The sequence below is a fragment of the Nelumbo nucifera genome, chromosome 5 (assembly GCF_055504915.1).
Source record: "Nelumbo nucifera cultivar China Antique chromosome 5, China Antique-T2T, whole genome shotgun sequence".
NCBI lineage: Eukaryota > Viridiplantae > Streptophyta > Magnoliopsida > Proteales > Nelumbonaceae > Nelumbo > Nelumbo nucifera.
Window position 1 is genome coordinate 57,066,054 of NC_142653.1, and position 24,127 is coordinate 57,090,180.

The window sequence follows — 24,127 nt, forward strand, 5'->3', positions numbered from 1 at the left end:
TTTTATTAGGTAGATAAATGTCCAACGCATTTAACAATATGAAAGCCATATTGTTTAAAATCAATTAAAAATAAGAAATTATCTTCCATTCAAGTGGAGACTAGGCAATTTAACCATTAAGGTCAAATGCTCCACACATGATGTCATAGTTGAATAATAAATTTTACAAAAAAATAAAATATAAATGAATACAAAAAAGTAAAAAAAAAAAAAAACACATCCCTAATATTTTATATTATATATAATCATATAAAAAGCATCATAAACAAGAATCACTTTTATTGATGACAGAAATGGAATACAAAGTTTATAACCAACACAAAAATAAAATTGTTTTATTATTTGGTGGTCCGTCATATGTGTCAACTTTTGATGTCATAATTAAATAATAAAATCTCTAATGCTATATTTTTATATTATATTAAATAAGAATAAATGTGAAAATAAAAATTATTTGTCAACACAGATATAAATAATGTAAAAAATTGGACACATTATTGGTATCGTTATCATTAAAATTACCGCGTGCAAAGCTCATATTCATTTGCTAATGATTTGAAAACAGCCAAAAGTGCATATTCTTTTAAATCAGGCTTGAGCCTTCAGCTAAGAATAGAATCAAAACAAACCTGTAGATAAAAAATAAAAAATAAATAAAAAAAAACTAATAATAATGAAAAAAAAAAATCTGTAGATTGACTTTGGCTGGTCTTGGATGGAGTAAACTTTTTGTTTTGTTTCTACTGGTAACCGACTTTTGTATCGATAAATCATGAAGTCTCTAGCTTATACGTCATACCAAAAACTTTGGCCAAGGAAGAAGCAAAGCATGCCGAGAGGAACAGCTTTCACGAAATTCCCTATCAGAATAGAAATTACAGGCATGCAGCTTTTGTATGATCTCCAATAAGTCAATAACAGCAACGAGATTGGTAAACAACTGCAACTGCAGCATCTTCTCTAATTGTATGGAAGCAGCTCCACAACATGATCTCTACATATTTCGTTTGCAAGCTGAGATTCTCAATGATAGTTCAAGATTCCACAAGGTTCATTGCATTATTAATTCAAAGACTGGAAACCCAGCACTTCGGGCGGCTACAGAAAATCAAGCTTCGCACTAGAATCTCTTGGTCCTGTGCACTAGAGAAGATTATAATGACAACCATCACTTAGATGGCTGCAAGTTACACCATAGTGGTCTTGCCGTTCATTCTCGAACAACCAATGTCCATCATTTTAAATATGTTTTCACTTTGATTTCAGATTCGCAATCTACAAGTACAGATACCTTTCCTCTTGTACCAGTTGCCACCATTAGCAAGTGTTCGTATCTGCATCAACTGGTAATGGCATTGTGATAGAGACAGCTTCCTTATGGTCACCCTGTTTCTTGTCCTTTCTGCTCTGCTTAAGTTTATTTGAAGCTTGGTCGGCTTTGGAAACAATCTTTGAGACTGTAAATCCTGCAACTTCAAATATCTGTGCTCTCTGTGGGATCATTGAATTACGCAGTGTAACATCTACCCCATCATATGTCCAAACACCTAACGTTGCCTCCCCCTTAAGTCCCAGGGCAACCCAGCCAAGCCCAGCAGCAGCAATATCTACAGAGCTCACATCCCAACTGCTTCCACAGATATGAAATTCCCTTTTCATCCATTTCCCAAGCTCCTCAACTCTTTTCTCACCAATAGGTGGCTGCAAGGATAATTGGATAATCACACTTTGATGTGTACTTTCATGAAACTAAAAGATGAAATAGAGACGAGGTATTCTGGAAGCATCAGCAAACTATGAAGAGAAATACCTGTAACTGATGACCAAAATGATATTCTAGCATTGTACTTGCATTTTCTGTTCTTCCCATATGTAGTGGAAGATAAGGAGATGCCCATACTGTGAGATAAATAGAATCTACTGATGCTTCTTCTACATCTACCCTCATAAGTCCAGCAATATGTACCGAATAACCAGTCTGTCAATGACAACATTATAACAAAATCAGAATGGAAATGACAGAGGAACAGGATGAAAACATAGAAATTTATCTTGGGTTGGAATGTTAGAGTTGAGTATTATCCAGCAATTGTAAGTGCATTCATAGAACATGAGCATTTTCCAAAACCAGTATGAAATCCCCATTACCCAGTCAACTCAATCTACCATTCCTAGTGTTTTAAAAGCGCGAGGCGCAAAAAAGGCACAAGGGCCAATTTGTGCCTGAGGCGAGAGGCGCAAGGCAAGGCACACACACGCCTTTTTGAAGCATGGTGCAAAAATAAATAAATAAATAAGTAAAGAGCTAAAAAATAAAAAAAAATAAAAAAAATTGTTAGAAAATTCAAAAAATGCCAAAAAAATTCAAAAAAAATCCAAAAATTAAAAAACAAAATGCAAAAAAAAATAAAAAATAAAAAATATTAAACATAATATTAATAAGAAATATAAACTTAAATTTTAAAATTAATGGTTTAAAAAACCTAAAATCTAAAATTAAAATACATAAACATAACATGTAAAGCATATTCAAATGAAAATTTAAAAATAAAATCAAACATTTAAAACATTTTCAAGCATGTAAAGCCCACAATCTCTTTTTTTCCTTAGTTGCATTACTTCAAGTAGCTAATTTGATGTAAAACATATTACATTCCTGATTTTACAAGTCACCTTAGCCATGCCCCTCAAGGCAAGCCCAAACAAGTCCATGTTCGGGTCTTAAATTCTTAATTCTCACACAAAAAATAATGATTTTAAAATTTTAATTGCCTTTTAAGAAGATGTTTTATTAAGATGAATGAATGGACAACATTAGCAAATAGGGGGTGGTCACGCCTGGGCCAAGGTGCAAGGTGCATCACGTGCACGCCTAGGCACATCAAGCCTGTGCCTAGGACCTAGGTGAGGCGCCCACCCTAAAATGCACCTCGCCTGTGCGCCTAGAGGCGCGCCTTTTAAATCACTGACCATTCCTACCCAGACAAATAGCTTTGTCAATTTGGATTATATGTTGGAGTATAAGTTTTCAACATACAAAGGTAATACAATGAGGCCATATATTTTGCATTACAGTGATAAGGAAAATATGATGACTAACAATTCAACACTTTTACATGGAATAACATGGTCACCAGAGATGAAGACTCATCAACCTCTCATGCCCCTTGCCAAAGTAAAGTTGTTATTCAAAATGTGGAGTAATTAACAGAAACAAACAAAATGCCATGGAGACCCAAAGAACCCTATCAAAAAAACAATAATGATACTCCCTCAGAAAAGTATGTTAGTTTTGTTTAGGAAGTGAATAAGATACAGTTTTTGGAATTGATGAAGAGGAGAGGGTTAGTAAGGCTGAAACCACATCTTCTGAATAATTTAATTTTATGATGTTTGTAATCTAGATATCATAAGTATGAAGGGGAACACGGTTTTCAAATCATGGTGGGAGGTGAGTTTGTTCTTTGAGGGAATGAGAGTTGATTTAGTATGGGTAGTTCTGGGCTAATTGATCTACTTTTGAAGATTAAGAAGGCAAGTTCATAAATATATTCAATACAGGGTTTACTTATGGTTGTTCTGGGGGGAGGTATTACAAATTAATGGTGTTCAATCAACACACCATTCCTGACTCCCCCTGAGCAACATACCTAGGGGGTTGCTCCATATCTACCTCATCTTAATAATAACCATGCAGAAAAGCATTTTTAACATCAAGCTGAAATAGGGGCCAATCAAAGTAGGCAGCTAAAGAAATGAGAACTCATACAAAACCTATTTTAGCCACGAGAGAAGGTTTTTGAATAGTCCACACCGTAGGTCTAAATATACCCCTTAGCAACAAGTCGAGCTTTGAACCGCTCAATACTACCATCTTGATGGTATTTAACGGTATATACCCATCGACAACCAATGGCCTACTTCCCAAGTGGTAAGGAAGTGAGATCCCAAGTATTACTGGATTGAAGAGCATAAAATTCTTCATCCATCGCCTTCTTCTAATTAGGAGATGAGAGGGCTTCCTGTAGAGAACACGGTAGAGAAACAGATGATAGAAGGGAAATGAAACGTTGATGTGAAGGAGACAAGTGAGCAAAGGAAACATAACGAGAAAGGGAGTGATCTGTGCAAGTACGCTAACCCTTACAAAGAGCAATAGGAAGATCAAGATCTGAGGATGGTGGATCTATCAATGGCAAAGACTCTGGTGGCATGTCAAAAGCTGGAGTTGGATCAACTACTTGTGACAATTCTGGTTGTCTATCACGTCTAGAGTACACTCTATGAATAGATGGTCGAATAGGCTCCTCCAAAGTAGGCAGGGGAATAAAGACATCACCATATTCAAAGGGAAGAGGAATAGAAGGAGAAGGTTCAAGTCTAGAGAAATAAGGTAACTCTCAAAGAGGTAACATTCAGAGCAACAAAATCTTTTTGTAAAACAGGATCATAGCATTTGTAACCTTTTTGAGTACAAGAGTAACTAGGAAAAACACATCTAATAGTTTTGGAATCAAGTTTATCATGACCTAGACCCAATTTGTGAACTAAACACATACAACCAAACACACAAGGAAGAGAAAAAGGCGAGGTGGAAGGAAACAAGATAGAGAAAGGTGACTCACCATTTAGGATTGAAGAGGGCGTATAGTTTATGAGAAAACAAGAGGTGAGAACTGCATCACTCCAATAGATTTTAGGGATTAACATTTGAATCAACAAGGCTCGAGCAGTTTCAATCACATGACGATTTTTCTTCTCAGCCACACTATTTTGCTAAGGAGTGTGTGAACATGAGGACTGATGTATAATACATGAGAGTCAAAATAATACTGAAAATTATTATGAAAGTATTCCTTGGCATTATCAAAATGAAACACTTTAATGCATTCACCAAATTGATTCCTTATCTCAACATGAAAAGAAAGAAAAATAGAGAACAATTCTAAACGATCCTTCATTAAGTAAATCCATGTCATTCTTGAATAGTCATCAATAAATGTACAAAATATCTAAATCCATTATAAGATGACACACGACTAGGACCCCAAACATCTGAGTGGACTAAACCAAAAGGACTCAAGACTCTCTTATCATCCCTAGGAACAAAAGACACTCTATGATGTTTACTTAACTAACATGACTCACAATCTAGCTGAGTTACAGACTCCAAGGTTGAGACTTACTTTTTCAAAACACACAGAGAATGATGACCAAGATGATAATTCCACTGATGTGGTGTAAGAGAGGAATGAAGAGCCTTCTGAGGACAATGGTCATCCAAGTAGTACAGTCCTCCAACTTCATGACCGCCACCAATCGTCTTCCATGTCTTGAGATCCTAAAAGACAATATGAAGGATAAAATGTTACTGAACAATGGAGGGTTTGAGTAAGCTTACTTACGAACAAGAGACTAAAAGGAAACTTGGGAACATAAAAAATAGAGTATAAACTAAGGTCAGAACCAAGAGACACATTACCGGTACCAGTAATAGTAAAAGAATAACCATCAGCTAAAGTAATGGTTTGAGAGTTAGAAGGTGGTGACAATGATACAAACATATCTAAGGAGCTAGTCATGTGGTCTGAGGCTCCAGAATCAATTACCTAGGGTAAAGGTGAAGAACTAGAAACAAGGCAAGTAGTACCTGACTTTACAAGTGTAGTAGTGGTAGAACTAGAAGAGGCAAACTAGTTAAACTTTTCATACTCCTCACGTGAGATAGATATTGTCTTTATCCTTACAAACATTAGAAGCATGAGCATCTTCAGTCACACTAAGACTGAAGATGGAGGGCCATAAAAATCATAACAAAAGTTGACTGTGTGACCTTCTCATTCACAATGTAAGCACTCACGAGCTGAATCACGACCACCACCAAACTCTCTACCACCTCCTCGTACACCTCTGGGCCCATAGCCAAAACCCCTCACATTACCTCCACCTCTACCACACATATTTCTACCAAGAAAACCTCCTCTGGGAACCACCATGGCTGATCTCTCTAAAGGTGGGGGATGATCACTATGTGGATTTGAGGCTCTCCTTATGCGAGATAAAACCTCAGACAATGATGGAAGATCACTAATCCCTAAGATTTGGGCCCGCAGTGATTCAAATTCAGACCTCAACCTAGATAAAAATCTTACAACATCTAGATGTTCTCTTTGTTCTTGTTGAGTCTTCAAATCAATGGATAGGGGTTGATAAACATTGAGCTCATTCCTTAAACTTTTTAGAGAAACATAATATTCTTCAACACTTTTATCCCCTTGTTGAAGAGAAAAATAGTCTTGGTATAACTGGTAAATTCTTGTGACATTGTCTTGTCTAGAGTACAATTACTTGGCATGATCCCAAATCTCCTTGGTCATGTCTAGAAACATAAGGTTCACATTAATGTGATTCTCCATACTATTCCAAAGGGATGTCATAATTTGGACATTCTCTTCTCTTGTACCAATTCATTGTACCCTTCTAATTCACTTTTCAATGGACCCTCCTTGATGTACTTCAACTTGCCTCTTGCAATGAGAGATACCTTAACCGACTTGGCCCATGGGATATAATTAGTACCATTGAGTTTCACCATAGTTAATCGAGAAGTCATGAAATCTGATTACACAACAATTGTAGGTTTAGTGCTACTATTTGATAAAGCCATGAGTGAGAAGAGATAACTGATTTGTCACCTAGGCAAACTGTCAAACAGCTGGTATGCAACTACTGTAACACACCTTTTCCTTTAGGAAAAACACCAAGAATCATCAGCCCTCTACTTTAGAAACACTTGGGAAAGATTACACACTTACCACAAGGTGTCACCACACCACAAACCATTACAAAATCACCACACATTGAGGAGCACCTACCTCACAACTTGAGACATCACAGAGCTGCCCTCTTCGAATTACCGAATAGAGGGCTTTTAGAAAAACACCACCAACTCACACAACACTGCAACTTGAGGCATTAAAGCCTAACACAACCTGGGTTGATAGTAAGGAGTTCAAGCCCACTTGGAAAAGACTACAATACCCTTAGGTAAGTTATAGTAGACATAAGAGAGAAAGATTGCCCCCGTTAGCTAACTCTAGCAATTCTAACAGATTGCAACTTTGCAAGTATTAATTCTTTCCAAAGCTATTTCCCAACAAAGGGCTCCAACCCTATGTGGGACCGGTCTCCCCCACACTTCTTTAGAAGGGCAGGGAAGGGCAGAAGGAGTAGGTTGAGTTAGGGCATTGAAAAAAAAGGCACAAGTGAAGCGCCAGAGGAGGAAAGGGTCCAAATATGAGAATCTGCCCTATAAGGGTCCAAGAAGACCTTTTGTAGTACTTGAACTAAAGACAACACCAAAACCAACTTTGATTCTCCGAGACCTCTTCTAAACCCCAAATCCCAATTGAGTTCAAGCCCTGGACCAACGGAGGCAACAAAGGTGGATGCAATCTTATTTTTGTACCTAGAAAGGGAGAATAAGGAAGGGAATTGATCTTTAAGTGGTACCTCCCCCACCCACACATGTTCCCAGAACCTCACCAAATTTCCAGAGCACAAGTTAAAGCTAACAAAGGATAGAAAAAGAGGGAGGATGGCATAAATAGCTTTCCAAGGTGCTGCAATAGTTACTCAAGTTGAAACTCTTGTGACCCAACCATCAGCTGCCAGCCTATGTATGCTCTTAACCACCTTTGTCCACAATTTATCTTGATCCACTAGAAATCTCCACAACCATTTTCCTAACAAAGTCGTATCCCTCTTCTGAATGTTCTTGATTCCTAGGCCCCCTGAATCCTTACTTCTACTCACCATTTTCCATCCAACCCTATGATCCCTCTTTTCCTCTCCAGGCTCCCACAAAAAATCCCTCATTGACTTCTCTATCCATCTACAAATCCTCACAAGCATCCTAAAAACCAACAAGAAATAAACTAGTTGATTGGCCAAGGTAGATTTGATCAGAGTGATTCTTCCACCAAGAGAGAGATAGTTCCTTTTCCGGGAGGCTAGCCTTTTCGAGAACCTATCCACTACCTGGTTCCAAAAGTTCAAACTTCTAGAATTCCCCCCCCCCCACCCCCCACAAAGGTAGCCCCAAGTAATTCAGTGGCCATTCACAAACCTCGCAACCCAAAATTGTTGCACAATTAACTACCTCTCTTTCATCCATGTTATGACTGCCACACAACTCTTACTGAAGTTAACTTTCAGATATTTAAACATCTTCTCAAAAACTTGAACTACCTCCTTCAAATTCCTCACCCAATTTAGATCACCTCCCTCACAAAATAAAATGGTATCATCAGCAAACTACAGGTGAGTGGTAGGCACTCTTTCTCTGCCCACCCTCTAACCTCTCACCAAACCTCTCAAATCTGCTCACTGGATAAGGATTCCTAGCACTTCAACTACTAGGGTGAATAGGAAAGGAGAGGGGGGGGGTGTCCCCTGTCTAATACCTCTAATGGCTAAAAAATGATCCACTATTGTACCATTCACCAGAATTGAGTAGTCAAAAGTACTTATGCAGCCTTTAACCCACTTATACCATCTATCTCCAAATCCAACGTTCATCATCACTTCCAACAAAAATTCCCAGTCCACCAAGCCATATGCTTTCTCTAGATCAAGCTTAAAAATCAACCCTTTCCAAATCTTTTTAACTCCTCCACACTCTCGCTAGCAAAAAGGATTTGGTTGGTGATCTACCTATCCATAACAAATGCACCTTGATTTAAGGATATAATAGAAGGAAGCACTGATTTAATTCTTCTTGACAGCACCTTAGTAATAATTTTGAATAAACTATGGACCAGACAAATGGGCCTAAACTCCTTTGGTTGGATTGCCCCAACGTTTTCCGGAATCAAAGCAATGAAGGTAGAATTTAAACCTAAATTTATTACCCCTCTACTAAAAAATTCGTCAAACACCTTTTGGATGTCCTCCTTCAAAATGTCCCAGAAGTCCTAGTAAAAGGCCATAGTAAATCCAACTAGATCTGGTGCTTTGGATCTATCCATCAAAAAAACCGCTTCCTTTATTTCCTCCAAATCAAACCTTCTTTCTAGCTAATTCTTTTGCTCTCCCAACACTCTTGGCCACTCCAACCCTTCCAACAAAGCCTTCCAACTAGAGGTTTTCTAAAGATAGACTTGAAATGATTCACAAGGGCTTTAGCAATTTCACTCTGTTGATCAATAGTTTCACCTTCAACCTCTAATTTAGAGATGAGAATTTTTTCCTCCTCCTGTCATTAGCTAAAGCATGGAAAAAAAAATTATTTCTATCTCCCTCCTTTATCCAAGTTATCTCTTCTCTGATTAAAATATCCTCCAATTCCTTTCTTAGTCTCCCTCTGTCCTACTTCTCTATTTCTCCAAAGATTCCACCATTCTCTTACTGTCCAGCAGCTCAATATTATCAATTACCTCTTGCTTCTTTTGTTCTAGTCTCCCAAAATTTTGTACATTCCATAACTTGATTTTTGCTTTCAACTCGTTCAACTTATGGTGGAATTTCATACCAACCAAAAGATCACTAGGATTAGCCTCTGTCCACCATTCTTTTACCAGCTCTCTAAACCTTGGGTGACAAAGCCACATGTTCTCAAAACAAAAAGGGGCTAGGCCGTTTCCTCTTATCTCATCCTTAGAGAGGGAGATAGGCCAATGATTAGAGGTTATCCTAGGTAGGCCCTTGAAACCAACCCTCCCTAGTGAGCTTCCCAATCCATTGTAAATAAAACTCTATTGAGCTTAGAGCAAATTGGGTTAAACCGCAAGTTGGGGTAAGTAATCAGATGCTTGGTGTAGCAAATTTCGAACCCCAAATTTTTTTAAGTTTGACAGCTTAGAAAATTTTAAACCTTGTAGCAATGCCATCAGTTCAGCTTTTACTGAATCCCCTACCCCTATAGGTCCAAGTACATAGCCAACACCTGAAAAATCTCTAAACACACCACCAATACCTGTCATGCCTGGGTTTCCAATAGAGCTCCCATCAAAGTTTAGTTTCATTTTAGAGTAAATTATAAAGACCCTCTCTATCCTATGGGTTAAGTGACAAAGACCCCCCTATACTTTAATTTGTGACAAATACCCTCTTAGTCGTTAAGTCAAATGACAGAAGGTGTTAAGTTACCAAAATACCCCACTAAACTTTCTCTATTTTCTTCTTCTTGCCCATTTTCTCTTAAAACATAACTGACCCAAAAATACCTTCATTACTTCTTGTTGAGAAATACTTTTGTCATCCCACCAATGATTGCCATCGAAAAAGGAAAAAATCTCCGTTAAGTTGATTAAAAAGGGGCACTCACCGTTCGAAAAGGAAAAAATCTCTGGTGAGTTAATTAAAATGGGAAATTCACCTATTGGGCATGGATTTTGAGAACTCTAGAGAGGCTTGATACCTTGATTACATAAACCCCTCAGATCTGATACACTCACCTGTTGCCCCAAAGTTATTCTTCAAGGTTGCAAGTTATATTTTTAAATCTGCAACAAACCCAAAGGCCAGAAACAGAGAATCTTACTTCGTTTCAAGACAATCCATTTGACCCAGCAACATGGGAATTCTTAAGATAATGCCATATATAGTAAAATCAGCCAAATACACCTTCTTGGTTCAACTTGAAAACTGAGATCCCCAAACAAAACCAAAATTAGGTTATACTAATTTCAAATATGTCATTTGCATAGTCAAAACCAAATGCGCTCTTTGTCAAAGTTATTACGAAAATCTCAAGACCATTCGTTACAATCTCAACATCCATGTGCTCCCTTCTTCAGATTTTACGAAGGGGCTGAGGGTTTTAAGAGAACAAAATGAAATTTTTTGAAATAGAATTCTTGAAATGGTAGATCTATATGGGAGATTCAATAGACAAAATTACCTAACTGAATCCAGGTTAGTGGTTAGATTGATGAATGTGGCAAGGTCAACAGTTTTTCTAACATAATTGTGTCGTTTCTCCATACAAAGGCAAGCAAAATGCAAAGCAAACCACCCTCCTCTTCCATGTTTTGCACCTCAAGTGTGTTTCTACTTAATGTCCCAAAATCATTGTTTTTAGTTTTTACCATAGCCATTTCAGTTAACTTCAATGGAGAAGACAATGAGCAATACAAAGTGTAAAAAAAAGTAAGATGATTTCATCAATAAAAGAAAAGGGTAAAATAAATTAGTAAAGGGCAGTTTGGGCATTTAGAAAACTTTTAAACAGTTGGATGAGAATCTTTTTCAAAGTTAACTGACGGAACACTAATGGAGGGGGTCTTTGTCTAACGGCTGAAGTTCAAGAGGGTCTTTGTCGCAAATTAAAATACAAGGGGGTCTTTGTCACTGACCACACATAGTACAAAGGGGGTCTTTATAATTTACCCTTTATTTTATCCCTTACTAGGTGCTTCCATTCAATCATCTTTCTTTCCTTTTCTTTAGAGGAGTGTGCCACTTCATTCTATGCCCTTATTATATTAGTCACTATAAATCTTTGAAAGAGATCAAGAGTTTTTATCCAGTTTGCAACTTTGACTTTTATAGTTTCCACAATTTCCTCCTTTGACATGCTCTTCTCATTGAAGATTATTGCATTTCTCTCCTCCCAAATAGTCCACACCACTACTGCCCCGACAGTTTTCCACATTATTCTCCCTCTCTTTGTTGGCTGCCTTAGGAAGTTTGGGTTGAAGAGACTCGCTACATCCTGAGGAGCAATCCACCCGCAACCAAAAAGAGAGCAAAAAGACTCCCAAATATAAAGCACAACAAAATAATAGATTAACAAATGGGGTAAAGATTCTCTATTTGCAAAACAAAGTATGCGCACATAAAGGGAGAGGCACTTATTTGGCCTCCTTTTTTGAAGCATGTCATAGGTGTTCACCTTTCCAAGAAAAACTTCCAACATAATGCTTGAACTTTGGGTGGTATGGGTTTACTCCAAATCTCTTTAACTAGGAAGTTCTCCTCCACTACAATAGGTTGCAAAAGAGTGTTGAAGAGAGATGCACAAGTAAAGATTCCATCAAAGGAGGTAGACCAAACTCTAGTGTCCTCCATAGATTGAACCAAGAAAACTGACTTAAGTTTGTCCAATAGTTGAATAAGGGCCTCATTCTCATTTTTGGAAAAAAACCTGACTCCTCCAATGAGCCATAAGGGAGGCCAAATCCGGAGGGGTGACCCAGCTCATATCAAACAACTTTAACACATGAGCCTAGATTTTGTGAAAGAAACTGCATAAGATCAGAAGGTGATTGACAGTTTCCTCGTCCTCCTCACACAAACAGCAGCGATTCACGAGGATTATGCCCTTTCTCCTCAAGACATCTATGGTGGGGATTTTTTCTTTTAATAGCAACCCAAATGGAGAACTGAACCTTTTAGCGGAGTTCAAGTCCTCCAAAACCAGATCCAAGGAGGTTTAGGATCATCAATGGAAATTAAGGAATTCAGCATCGACTTCACTGTAAAGATACCAGGATTTTCTTTGGTCCATCTGATTTTGTCCACATCCATGGGATTCGCCTTTACTTTGTCCAAAACATGCAGCAGGCCAACTAGAGAGTTCATCTCCCAATCATTTACCTCCCTTCTAAGCCTCAGCAATCAGACTCTCTGGACAGTAGAGGAATCAAGATAGTCGCATACCCATGCTTCCTTGTTTACGGCCAGCTCAAAGATAGAGGGGAAGTCCAAACTAAGAGAATTAATACCACACCACCTATCTTTCTAGAACTGAATTCTTTCACCTGAACCAGGATGGAAGGAGATGTGACTGAAGAAAGCTTCCCTATTCTGCAAAATACCTTTCCACACGCTTGTCCAATAGGGATCAGTAGCATTACCTGATTCCCACCTGAAAGAAGCTTCCCCATATTTATTTTTTATCACAGATTTCCAGAGCTGCTCTCTTCATCTATCCAAAGATCTTCCTAAAAAAGAACCCTAGACCCACATCCCACATCAAACCTGATGAAATTAATAAAAGTTGGGTACACCTCTTGAATTGCTTTCCAAGTAGAGCTTGAGGTTAAAAGGGGGCAACATTTGCATCCCAGCCATTATTCATCATCCCATGAATGCTTTCAATGACCATATGCCACAACCTATCTCTTTCTAGAGGAAACCACCAAAGCCAGTTTCCTAGCAAATAAGCATTCCTATGAATTAGGTTTCCTATTCCTAGCCATCCCTTCTCCTTTGCTTTACTGACTTGTTCCCACTTCATTACATGATCCCTTTTTTCATCCCTAGGCTCCAAAGAAAAACCCTCATAAGCATCTCTAGTTGTCTTGCTATTCTAGTTGGAATCATAAAGGTGGAGAGGTCATAGATTGGTAAATTGGCTAAAGTTGCTCTAATCATAGTTATTTTCCCACCCAAAGAAATGTGGTTTCTCTTCCAAAGAGACAGCTTTTTAGTGAATCTCTCTACCACCAGTTTCCAAAAAACTTCTGATCTCGGGTTCCTACCTAGAGGTAGCCCTAAATACTCAATTGGTCATCATCTAACCTCACACCCTAGAATCCCTACCAGCACACTCGAATATTCTTCTTCCACATTAACCCCCACTAAACAACTCTTTTTCCAATTCACCCTCAACTTGGAAATAGATTCAAAGGAATTACTGAGCTCTCTTAGATTTCTTGGGTTTTCTTGATTACCTTCCTAATAGAAAAGAATGATGTCCTGCAAACAGCAAGTGCATAACTATCACCTCAAGCATTCCTATCCTCCACTCTCTAAACAAATTATTCTGATCAGCCTTGATAATTGTTAATCAGAGTACTTTTGTGCCTGGAAGACAGATGGTTGACTCAATTTTAATTGCCAATGAGTTAATTGATTCTAGAAGAAGAGAGGGAATCCTAGTGTGATTTGTAAACTTGATATTGAGAAAGCATATGACTACATCAACTGTAATTGTCTGGATCGTGTGCTGGAATGCATGAATTTTGGACAAAAATGGAGAAACTGGATCAGTGTTTGTACTAAGACCCCTAAATTTTCAATCATAATTAATGGCCAATCCATGGGGTTCTTTGGTAGCTCTAGGGGTCTGAGGCAGGGTGATCCTCTGTCCCCTCTGTTATTCATTTGTGTTATGGAAATTCTCACTCTCTTTAGTAAGAAGGCTGCTGATTCGGGCTTATGGAATGGGTTTGCTATCTCCCCTGGAAAGGAGAAAGTCAATATCCTTCAATTTGCAGATGACACCCTATGCTTTGTGGATGCTTCTCTGTCTCGGTTGGACTCAGTGCTTGGAATCTTGAGCTGGTTTGAAGTGGTGTCGGGTCTCAAAGTCAACTTGAGTAAAAGTAAGATCATCCCAGTGGGCCATGTTTCAAATTTAGAAGATTGTGCGAAAGTGATGGCTTGCCAAACAGATTTCCTCCCGGTAAAGTATTTGGGTCTGCCTCTTGGGGCCAAATATTCTTCCTCCTCAATCTGGAACCCAATCATTGAGATGATGGAGAAGAAGTTGGCCTCTTGGAAGGCAAAATATCTATCTTTTGGTGGTAGGGTTACTTTGATTAAGAGCACCCTCTCCAACCTCCCCACTTATTTCCTTTCTCTCTTTCTCATCCCAAACAAAATAGCAAACAGGTTGGAACAGCTCCAAAGGAACTTCTTATGGAGGACGGAAAGATGAGAAGAAGATTCACATTGTAAATTGGGAGAAAGTGTATCGTCCTAAGGAAGTGGGTGGTTTGGGAATTAGGAAGTTGAAAGAATTTATTCTGCTCTTCTCAGTAAATGGTTATGGAGATTGGCTTCAGAGAGGAATGCATGGTGGAGAAGTCTTATTGCGGCAAAGTATGAAGTGGTATGGGGTGATTGGAGAACTCTGGATCCCCATCAAAATGGGGGTAAATCTCTTTGGGCAGACATCTCAAGTACATCAATCTTTTTCTGAATGGGATCAAGTAAGGGGGACAGAATCAAGTTTTGGAAGGACCCCTGGTGTGTGGAGGGTCCCTTGGCTGAAGCTTTTCCTCGTCTGTTCCAAATTGCTGTGAATCAAGACTCTTCTGTTGATGATAACATTTGCATTTCTGATGATTCAATCATCTGGACTCCTCTATGTAAGAGGAATTTGTTGGATTGGGAAGTGGAAGAGTATGTGGATCTGTTGGGGCTGCTTCAAAATCAGAGGATCGACTTGAGTTTGGAAGATGAATGGTCTTGGAAGTGGAATGCAGATGGTAGCTTCTCTGTAAAATCCCTTTTTCTTAAGGTGTGCATTTCAGGTCAGGAGAACTTCCCTGCTGGACAGATTTGGAACCCATCCAGCCCCCCCAAGATTAACTTCCTCGTATGGACAATGGCTCTTGACAAATGTTTGACTAGGGCTAACTTGGTGCGAAAGGGTATTCAGATTTTGGACCCCTCTTATGTTCTATGTGGTAACTGTGTAGAATCTATAGAGCACTTGTGCATCCATTGTCCAGTCTCCTCCTCAATCTGGGGACATTTTTAAAGAAGTTGGAGATTAGCTGGTCTATGCCAAGATCTGTGAAGGAGCTACTAATGTGTTGGAGAATGGAGGGTCTCAATAAGAAAGGAAAGATTGTTTGGGATACCATTCCACAAGCTGTTCTTTGGTCCGTTTGGACTGAAAGAAACAACAGAATTTTCTGTGGTCACCTCAGAAGCTCAGAAGTAGTGCAGAAAGCGGTGGGCAAGATTTGTTCCTGGGTGTCGGTGAATGAGGAATTTAAAAATCAGAATGTATCTCAGTTGTTTTGCACAAAATCACAGATGAGCTTGTAATCTGTTTTGGGCCCAGGCAGATCTAGTGGTCTGGGCTTTGTTGTATTCTTGTTTGACTGAATAAAATACTTTAGCTTTTTCAAAAAAAAAATTAATTGTTCTACTCAGAACCTTTGCAATTAAGGTGAACAGGGAGATAAGGGATCTCCTTGTCTCAAACCTCTTTTTGCTGGAAAGAAATCTCTAGCCACACCATTTGTCAAGATTGAGTAGTGCACTGAGCTTAAACATCCCTTAATTCACAACCTCCAACGCTTGCTCACCCAAACTAATTCTCTCTAATATCTCCAAAAGAAATGACCAATCAACAAAATCATAAGCCTTTTCTAAGTCCAATTTAAACACCAGACCAGCCCTTTTCCTCTTTTCTGCTACACACTCATTTACCACCAAAATTTGATCAATCTGCTTCCCTTCAACAAAGGGTCCTTGACATTGTGAAATTACCATTGGTAAAACCATCTTCAATTTCCAAGATAAAACTTTTGCCATGATTTTGTAGAAGTTTCCCACTAGGCTTATTGGTCTAAACTCCTTTGGTAATTTTGCCCCCTTTTTCTTAGGGATTAAAGCAATGAAAGTTGATTTTATTCTTTGAGAAAATTCCCCATTTTGATAGAACTCATTGAAAACGTTACCTCTCTAATTTCCTCAAGGATAAAGACATTCTCTGAAGCTGTTGATGAGGCTTTGGGCACTCTATCCCACTCAAGATCTAGAAAGGTCAAGCTCCTCTCTCCTGAATTCATAAAAGTCCCTTTAAAATGGTCACCAAAGCCTTAATGATATCCTCCTCCCTGGTTACCTCTTAGCCATCCACTTCTAACCCGGTAGTTGGGTTCTTCCTTCTTCTACCACTTGCTAAAGAATGAAAAAAATCATGTTACCATCTCCCTCTAGAAGCCAAGTGCACCTAGATTTTTTTTCCACGAAATCTCCTCCTTTCTTAGCACTTCTTCCGACTCACACTTGAGCGTCCACCTTTCCTTTTTTTCCTCCCCACTAAGTTCTCTAAGTGCCTCTTTTTTATCCAATTCTACAACCCTTGAAGAAATTCTCTCCTTTGACTCCACCTTTCCAAAAAGATCTTTACACCAGGCTTTTATTTTCTCCTTTAATCTCTTTAAATTCCTCGAGAAGTTGACACCTGTCTTCAAACCCCTACAACCTACTTCAGTACTTCTTGCCACCAAGATTTAACCTTCTTCACAAAGGTAGAGTCCTCCAACCACATGTTTTCAAAGCTAAAAGGCGAGGGACCTCCATAGGTAGTTCCCTGTATTAGGCAAATAGGACAATGATCAAAAGTAACTCTAAGTAAGGCTCAAGAGGTTAGGTTCTCCCACATTTGCTCCTAATCCACCAAAACAAAAACATGTTCAATTTAGAACAAATCTAAGGTAGGAAATTTATTAATAATAAAAGGTGTACAAGAAGTACACAGAAGGCAAAATAAAAGCAAAAGTCATCCGGTCACCGGACAACTAAAGCCAAGAGAAATCGAAAACATTGACCACCAAACCTCCTTCCAAAAGCTGAGACACAACCTCCCTGACAACAACTCACAGCAGCTAAGAATAGAAGATTGCCCTACTTGGCCACAACATTCCTGCCTTTGCCTCTTCTACCCCTTCCTCTAGAGTCCCGAACTCCACAGGATGGAGGGTCCACCACTTTTACATCATAACAATCAGCTAGGCGTTTGGATTTCCTGCTTCCATAGGGGAAACCCATCGTAATAGAAGAGCAGTCAGACTAAGAGGGGTCAGTCTTGAAATCAAAGTCCGACACAGTACCAGGAGCATCCAGCGAACTAACTAATTTGGCTTCATTGGAAAACTTAGCATGCAACCAATATTGCACAAACAATTCTTGCTCCGCCAGCCAAGAGACTCCAAGGAGCTTTCCGATGCTAAGAGCCTTTTCTACTTGATTTGCATAGCTACCCTGAACAGTGAACACCCTCCTCATACAACTCGTAGGGTGAACCCCTCACCTCCTCACCAACCGGGCTTAGCTCACCCACACCAATATATTCACCCCCAGGCTGAAAACCAAGAGATTCACCCCTAAGCTCGCTAGAGGGTCCAACGAAATTCGGAGAGACACCAAAAGAAGTACCTTTCAGGGGAGCAAAACATTGTCAAATGGAAGTTCAAAGGAACCATACTATTGGTATATTCAGCAGGACTTGGTTCTTAATAGGGTTTTGCGGGCCCAAGCCCAGTTCGAGGTAGGGGTGGCCACGAGCCGAGCCTTTCACGAGCTATTTGAGCTCAACTTGGCTCAAATTAAACCGAGCTTTGAGCCAAATTCGAGCCCAATATATAGGCTCATTTGCTAATCGAGCCGAGCTCGAGCCTAGTGAAGCTTGGCTTGTAAGGCTCGTGAGCCTAGTATTAAATAAATAATTTTTACTATTATATATAATAAATCATTTTTATTATTATATATAATAATATTTTTATTAATATAATAATTTTATTTTTATGTATAATAGTAAATAACTTTTATAACTATTTTTTGTATATATAATATTAAATAATTTTTATAATTCGTAATTTTTTGCCTGAAAAATAAAAAAAAAATAATTTTATACATATAATTTTTAGTTTTCAAAAAAAATCTTGGCTTATAGTCGAGCTTGAGCCAAGCCGAGCTCGAACTTGCGAGCTATGAACCGAGTTGAGCTCGAGCTCAAGTCTCTAGCTCAAATCAAGCTCGAGCTCAAGTCTCTAGCTCGAATCGAGCTCGAGCGTGATAACTATTCCTAAGAGCCGAGCTCGAATAGCCAAGTATTCGGCTCAAATCCAACCCTAGCTCAAGGTTACTAAGTGGGGCACACCACGAAATCGGGTGCACCCAAATAGGTCGGGCCGGACCTCCACAAGGGGAGGAACTAAAATCAAAATTGAAAAAGCCCCGGGTAGTGAAATAATTTAATTTTTGAAAGAAAAAAAATCTCCCACCCTTGATAGCTTATTGAGAATAGGGGAGGCCACTGCAAACACCGGCTCCGGCAGATTAGCACCCACCTATACGACTTCCCGACCAAAATCTGACGAAAACAAAGAGAGACCCAAGTGCTCCCATCCCACCGGTTCCTGGGACTGAGAACACCAATCTTTCCGCCCCACCTCTTTCACCAAGACCCTCTACAAATCCTCTCCCCTTTCCTTCACCTGCGACACCTTCCTCCTCGTCTTCTTTCTTTTTCTTCTACGGTGTTTTACCGGAGTAAAAGAAACGGGAAAGCCACCAAGCCCACCACCAGAAAGCAGAGCACCACAAGGCTTAGACGAATAAGATCCAGCCTTGTAATATGGGTATTGAGCAGCAACACCTACATTTCTTCGATCGAGCTGAGATTCAAAGTCCTCTACCGCGATCAGTAGGAGGTATCTCACGCCTCCCACCACCAGCTCTAAGGATTTAGGGATATCTTTCACTAACCCACTATAGGCCAGAAGACGTAGGGCTTCAAGGTTTCTCCACGCCATGTTTCTTGGATCTACTACGACAAAGCCTCCGATCGCATTTCCAATCTCCTTGAACACCGCAGGGCTCTAGGATGATAGGGGCACGCCAAAGATTCTAATCCACCATTTCCTGAAGCCTTTCGCAAGCCCCTCTGAGCAACCTAGAGGGGACCAATGTGATAGTGAGACTTGCAGGCCATTTAACGAGGACAAGCCAAACATGAGGGACCCGTTAGCTTCTTCCTCCGGCGCAAAGATGATGAGCCACTTATTCCCTTCCATCCTTCTCACCATCGGCTTTTGTAGATTCCTCCATCACAAGGCAGACCAGGTTTTGACCTCTTCGCTTGAAGGGATGCCACCAGAAAAACGAGGAACCAGACATCTTCGAAGAAAACTCTCACATTCTCAGACCCCGTTTTCCTCCATGAAGACCTTAAGCAGACCTCCCTACACTCTCACCATCGCAGCCCCTTCCTCGGGAATGCCTAGTTCCGCCATTGTTTGGGAATAAGGTTTAGATAACAATGATGATGCTGATGTAATGGTTTGCAGGCTCCTTGTTCGATATGCGCAAGAGTTTCACAAAAAGTACTCAAAATCTAGGGGTATATAGTTGGTCAAACCAAGAGTATTTTGACCAAGTGAAGTCTGCTTATATTTTTAGTTGCCCGGTTGACTTTCTGCTATGAACTTTTGAACGTTATCAACTCTCTTCTCCTCCACTCTTGATCTTACTTTTCTATTTATCTCAAGCAAGCATCAAGCCACTAAACCTCCAAAAGAAGTTGCAGGCCATTTAACGAGGACAAGCCAGACATGAGGGACCCATTAGCTTCTTCCTCCGGCACAAAGATGATGAGCCACTTATTCCCTTCCATCCTTCTCACCACCGGCTTTTGCAGATTCCTCCATCACAAGGCAGACCAGGTTTCGACCTCTTCGCTTGAAGGGATGCCACCAGAAAAACGAGGAACCAGACATCTTCGAAGAAAACTCTCACATTCTCAGACCCCATTTTCCTCCACAAAGACGTTAAGCAGACCTCCCTGCACTCTCACCATCGCAGCCCCTTCCTCGGGAATGCCTAGTTCCGCCATTGTTTGGGAATAAGGTTTAGATAACAATGATGATGTTGATGTAATGGTTTGCGGGCTCCTTGTTCAATATGCGCAAGAGTTTCACAAAAAGTACGGGTATGTAGTTGGTCAAACCAAGAGTATTTTGACCAAGTGAAGTCTGCTTATATTTTTAGTTGTCCGGTTGACTTTCTGCTATGAACTTTTGAACGTTATCAACTCTCTTCTCCTCCACTCTTGATCTTACTTTTCTATTTATCTCAAGCAAGCATCAAGCCACTAAACCTCCAAAAGTGTTGTGAATTATTAATGATTCTAATCTAATGGTTTATCTATTTTTCTAAGGCCAACTAATTGAGGCATGAGCCTAGAAATTAAGCCTCAAGATCAAAGGCACACACCTCAAAGCCTTTTAAAACCATGCATTTGACAAATAATGACAAAATCTTATGCAGAAATCCTCTCCCACTCTCCTATAAACATTATTGCACCAGATTTATTACTCCGAAAAAGCTTCCCTCTAAGCCATAAAATTGCAAATAAAGTTATTGTTTTCCCCCAATTAAATGATGTTCTTTGCTTTATTCCTCCAGCTGGCAATCTAAAAATCACCCTATAATGAGCCCTTTCCTAGAGGAAGATAATGAAAGGTACTTCTTAAGCTAACCCAAAGAAGAAAGCACCAAAATTAAGAAGCCAAGAATATAATAAGGTTTGAAGCAATAATAGGAAAAGAAAGAAAAAACAAAAGACAAGACAGAAAATGGGAAAAGAAAATCAACAAAGCACTAATAGCTCCACTCCACTACCACCTTAGACTTGAGTAGATAAAGTGATTAAGCCAAATGACAAAGCAGAGTAAGACATCTATCATCCTTAAACTATACTAAATTTAGAAATTACAGAAGCATCATGTGTCTCTGAATAAGATTTTATCAATGTGCTATGCAATGGGCAATACCCCACTAACAAAAGGGCAAATTATATGCATAATTTCTTATCCTCAGTAAATAGTTGAGCATACTAACCTTGATCCTGTATGTCCTTGGCTTCAATTCCTTGCTTATATGCACCAGTTTTTGCTCTTCTCTGGTCAACCTTGTCAAGATCTGGTGTGGATGCAGAAGCCCAGGTGTATCAAACAATTTCGCCATCCCAGGAAGGACACCCTCAACCCTAATGATCCCCAAAGTAGTTCCAGGCACTGGAGCTTCAGTTAAGTGAGTAATGTTACCCCCAATGTGCTTCCCTAAAGAATTAATCAAGGTTGATTTCCCTGCATTCTGAGCCCCAATTGCCCAAATATTCCCTCTTGGCCCAGCCAATCTGCACACATCATCAGCCAGATTCTTCAGCCCCCAGTTCTTCAATGAGCTAACAAGGTGAACACTGGTCAGCTTATTTGCTCCCCCCTCCCGAGCTCGCTGTCGAATCCAGTGCTCTAATCTGGTTGGAGATAAAGACGGTGGAAGGAGATCAATCTTTGTAATCACAAGTACAACTCGAGGAACATTTCCCGACTTCCCCTGCTTCCAAGCGGCAGAGTTTTCCTCAATGGTTGCTGAAACCAGCTTTGCAACTTTCCGAGGGAATGAACCATCAAAATCTGCAGCATCAACCACCATCATAACAACTGAACGAGTCCCCATGGTCGTAACCAGTTTTCTACCAATAGTGTAGTCAAAATCAAAATCTGGGAGCAAATTCTCAACACTAGCATCTTTTACTCTCCCATAATGGCGTAAGGAATGGCATCGAGCACAAACCACTGGTTTCCCAACTAAATTAAGATCAGTGGTAGGGTATTCAGGGTTGATGAGTTCACTGAGAAATCCCCTCTTGAGGGAATCCGAGATTTCTGATTCTTCAGCAACAGGTTGACGATCAATGGGGGAATGATAATCAGTGTCTTTCCTGGAGGGTTTAATGAAGTAGCCTGGGAGCTTGGGATCATCGCCTTGCATGTAAACACCACAACCAGGGCAAACAAGGAGATGGGGAGAGGTGATTTCATCGTAATTTCCATCTCTTAAGGACTTCGGAAACGGTTTGCTTTCTGAAGAGAAAGATCTATGTATCGTAAAGAGAAGGTTACTTGGAGAATAAAAGGGGCTTGTTGTTGTTGTTGTTGTATCAAAACCAAAAAGGGAGTGGTGGCACGAGGGTGGGTAGTATGAAGCAGCAAAAGCGAGTGGAAGAAAACGGGTTACAAGTTTAGAAGGAAACAGCTTTCGAGCTACTAGCATTCTTTGATTATTATATAATGATTCGTTGTTGTTCTCCTTCAGACTATACGATGGTTGTAGCAGAGCTGCAATTTGCGCCGATTTTTTTTTAACACGTTGTCAAATTCTGTATCAAAAAATTAATAAATAAATAAATGAACACCGAAACCTTTAGGCTGTCTTTGGTTTGATAGAAAATAAGAGAAACAAAGAACTTTACCTCAACTTTCTGTTTATCTCTTAGTTTCTATCAAACCAAACATAGCCTTAAAGCTGAAGGGTGACTGATGCACTTTAGGGTTCAATGCTTTGGCCTGTTTTCCAAACATTACGCTTAGTAGATAGGCTTAAGATGATTCAACGTAGGAGACCAAGAACACAAATTGTTTGTGTTTTGTAGAATAAATCAATGAACTCAATGAGTCATGAAAATTTTGAAACAGTGGACTGTATATTTTCTTCCCCTCAAACAGAACATAAAGGAAATCATAACGAAGAAGAAGAAGAAATTTTTGATATTTCATACCTGACTACAGTACATATTACAGGCGGCTAATATTGAACGACGTGCCGTTTGATGGGTGGTGACTATTCCAAGTTCTCACAATGGCGGCCTGAAGAACCAGAGACGTGAATGTTTCTCTCCTGCGACCTTAAAGATCAATCTAACGCCAACAAAGACGCAAAGATTAGGGAGTTAGGGTTTTATTACGAACCAAAAAGCCAAAGGATACCTCTTCTATAGCCTTCTTGCCTTACTTCTCACGTTCTTCTCAACCAGCTGTGGCGGCAGGGGGTGGCAGTGTCACTGGCGAGTGGCGATGGTTTGGAAACAAGCCCTCCTCGCGGCAAAAAGGGAGGCCTGCATTGTAATTTGCAAATAGTAATAAGCCCCGACTTTAATCAAAATCCTTACAAAATAAGTAAGATGGCGTTCGATACTTTTGCGAGTAATTCGGTAATTTACTTCTCTACTTTTGCGAGTAAAATAAAATTTACTTCTCTACTTTTGCGAGTAATTCGGTAATTTGCAATCTAACATTCCGTTTGGTTGGTGAGAAGCGATGGGATGGGATGAGAAGAAAAATTTTATTTTCTCATTTTGGCATTCCAGTGTTTGATTGATGAGAAGGGAAATTTACAACTATTTCATTTCTTCATCGTAGGCTGCGCCAGCGTTTTGAGATATGGTCCGCTTATATCTCTGCAACACAGCAATGGTGGTTTTTTCGGCAAGAATAGCAATGAAGGCCATGAAAGAAGTCGATTTCTCAAGGAGATTTTTCAATCGATCAAGATATCTCTCCTCTTTTCCCTCCTCGCCCTCTTTCTTTTTTTTTCCCCTCTTCTTCTTCATCTTTTTCTTTGCTTGCCTCTGGTCTGCTACTTGAACTAGAGGCAAGCGACCATTTTGAGTGCACCTCCATCGGACCTCTGACATTGTCGACAAGCTAACGACAATCTGACGACGACGCTACTATTTCGATGCGGCCACTTCAATGCGCCTCCACTAGACCTCTGATGTCGACAACAATCTGACGACACCGCTACTATT

The 24,127-nt window shown here is 39.7% G+C and overlaps 1 protein-coding gene across 13 annotated transcripts; it reads right to left on the bottom strand.

The window, feature by feature from the left end:
• Positions 1-830: 830 nt before the first annotated feature.
• Positions 831-23,483, bottom strand: LOC104596820 (P-loop containing nucleoside triphosphate hydrolases superfamily protein). Of its 13 annotated transcripts, none has more exons than XM_088889124.1 (6): positions 23,307-23,462; positions 23,099-23,186; positions 22,793-22,886; positions 21,376-22,699; positions 1,811-1,978; positions 831-1,701 (listed from the first exon to the last, which is right to left on the bottom strand). In XM_088889124.1, the coding sequence occupies exons 4-6, from the start codon at positions 22,591-22,593 to the stop codon at positions 1,318-1,320; spliced, it is 1,770 nt and encodes a 589-aa protein (XP_088745250.1). In that variant the 5' UTR covers positions 22,594-22,699; positions 22,793-22,886; positions 23,099-23,186; positions 23,307-23,462; the 3' UTR covers positions 831-1,317. The 13 variants fall into 13 exon arrangements, with proteins under 13 accessions (XP_088745250.1, XP_088745251.1, XP_088745255.1 ...); XM_088889125.1 differs by having other exon boundaries at positions 23,289-23,460; XM_088889129.1 differs by having other exon boundaries at positions 23,099-23,217; positions 23,307-23,457.
• Positions 23,484-24,127: the final 644 nt, after the last annotated feature.

Coding starts and splice junctions, on each gene's coding strand:
- LOC104596820 (XM_088889123.1), bottom strand. CDS start 22,593: ATGCTAGTAGCTCGAAAGCTGTTTCCTTCTAAACTTGTAACCCGTTTT. Junction 1,979..21,375: donor CAAGGACATACAGGATCAAG/GTTAGTATGCTC, acceptor TGTCATTGACAG/ACTGGTTATTCGGTACATAT. Junction 1,702..1,810: donor ATTTTGGTCATCAGTTACAG/GTATTTCTCTTC, acceptor TTATCCTTGCAG/CCACCTATTGGTGAGAAAAG.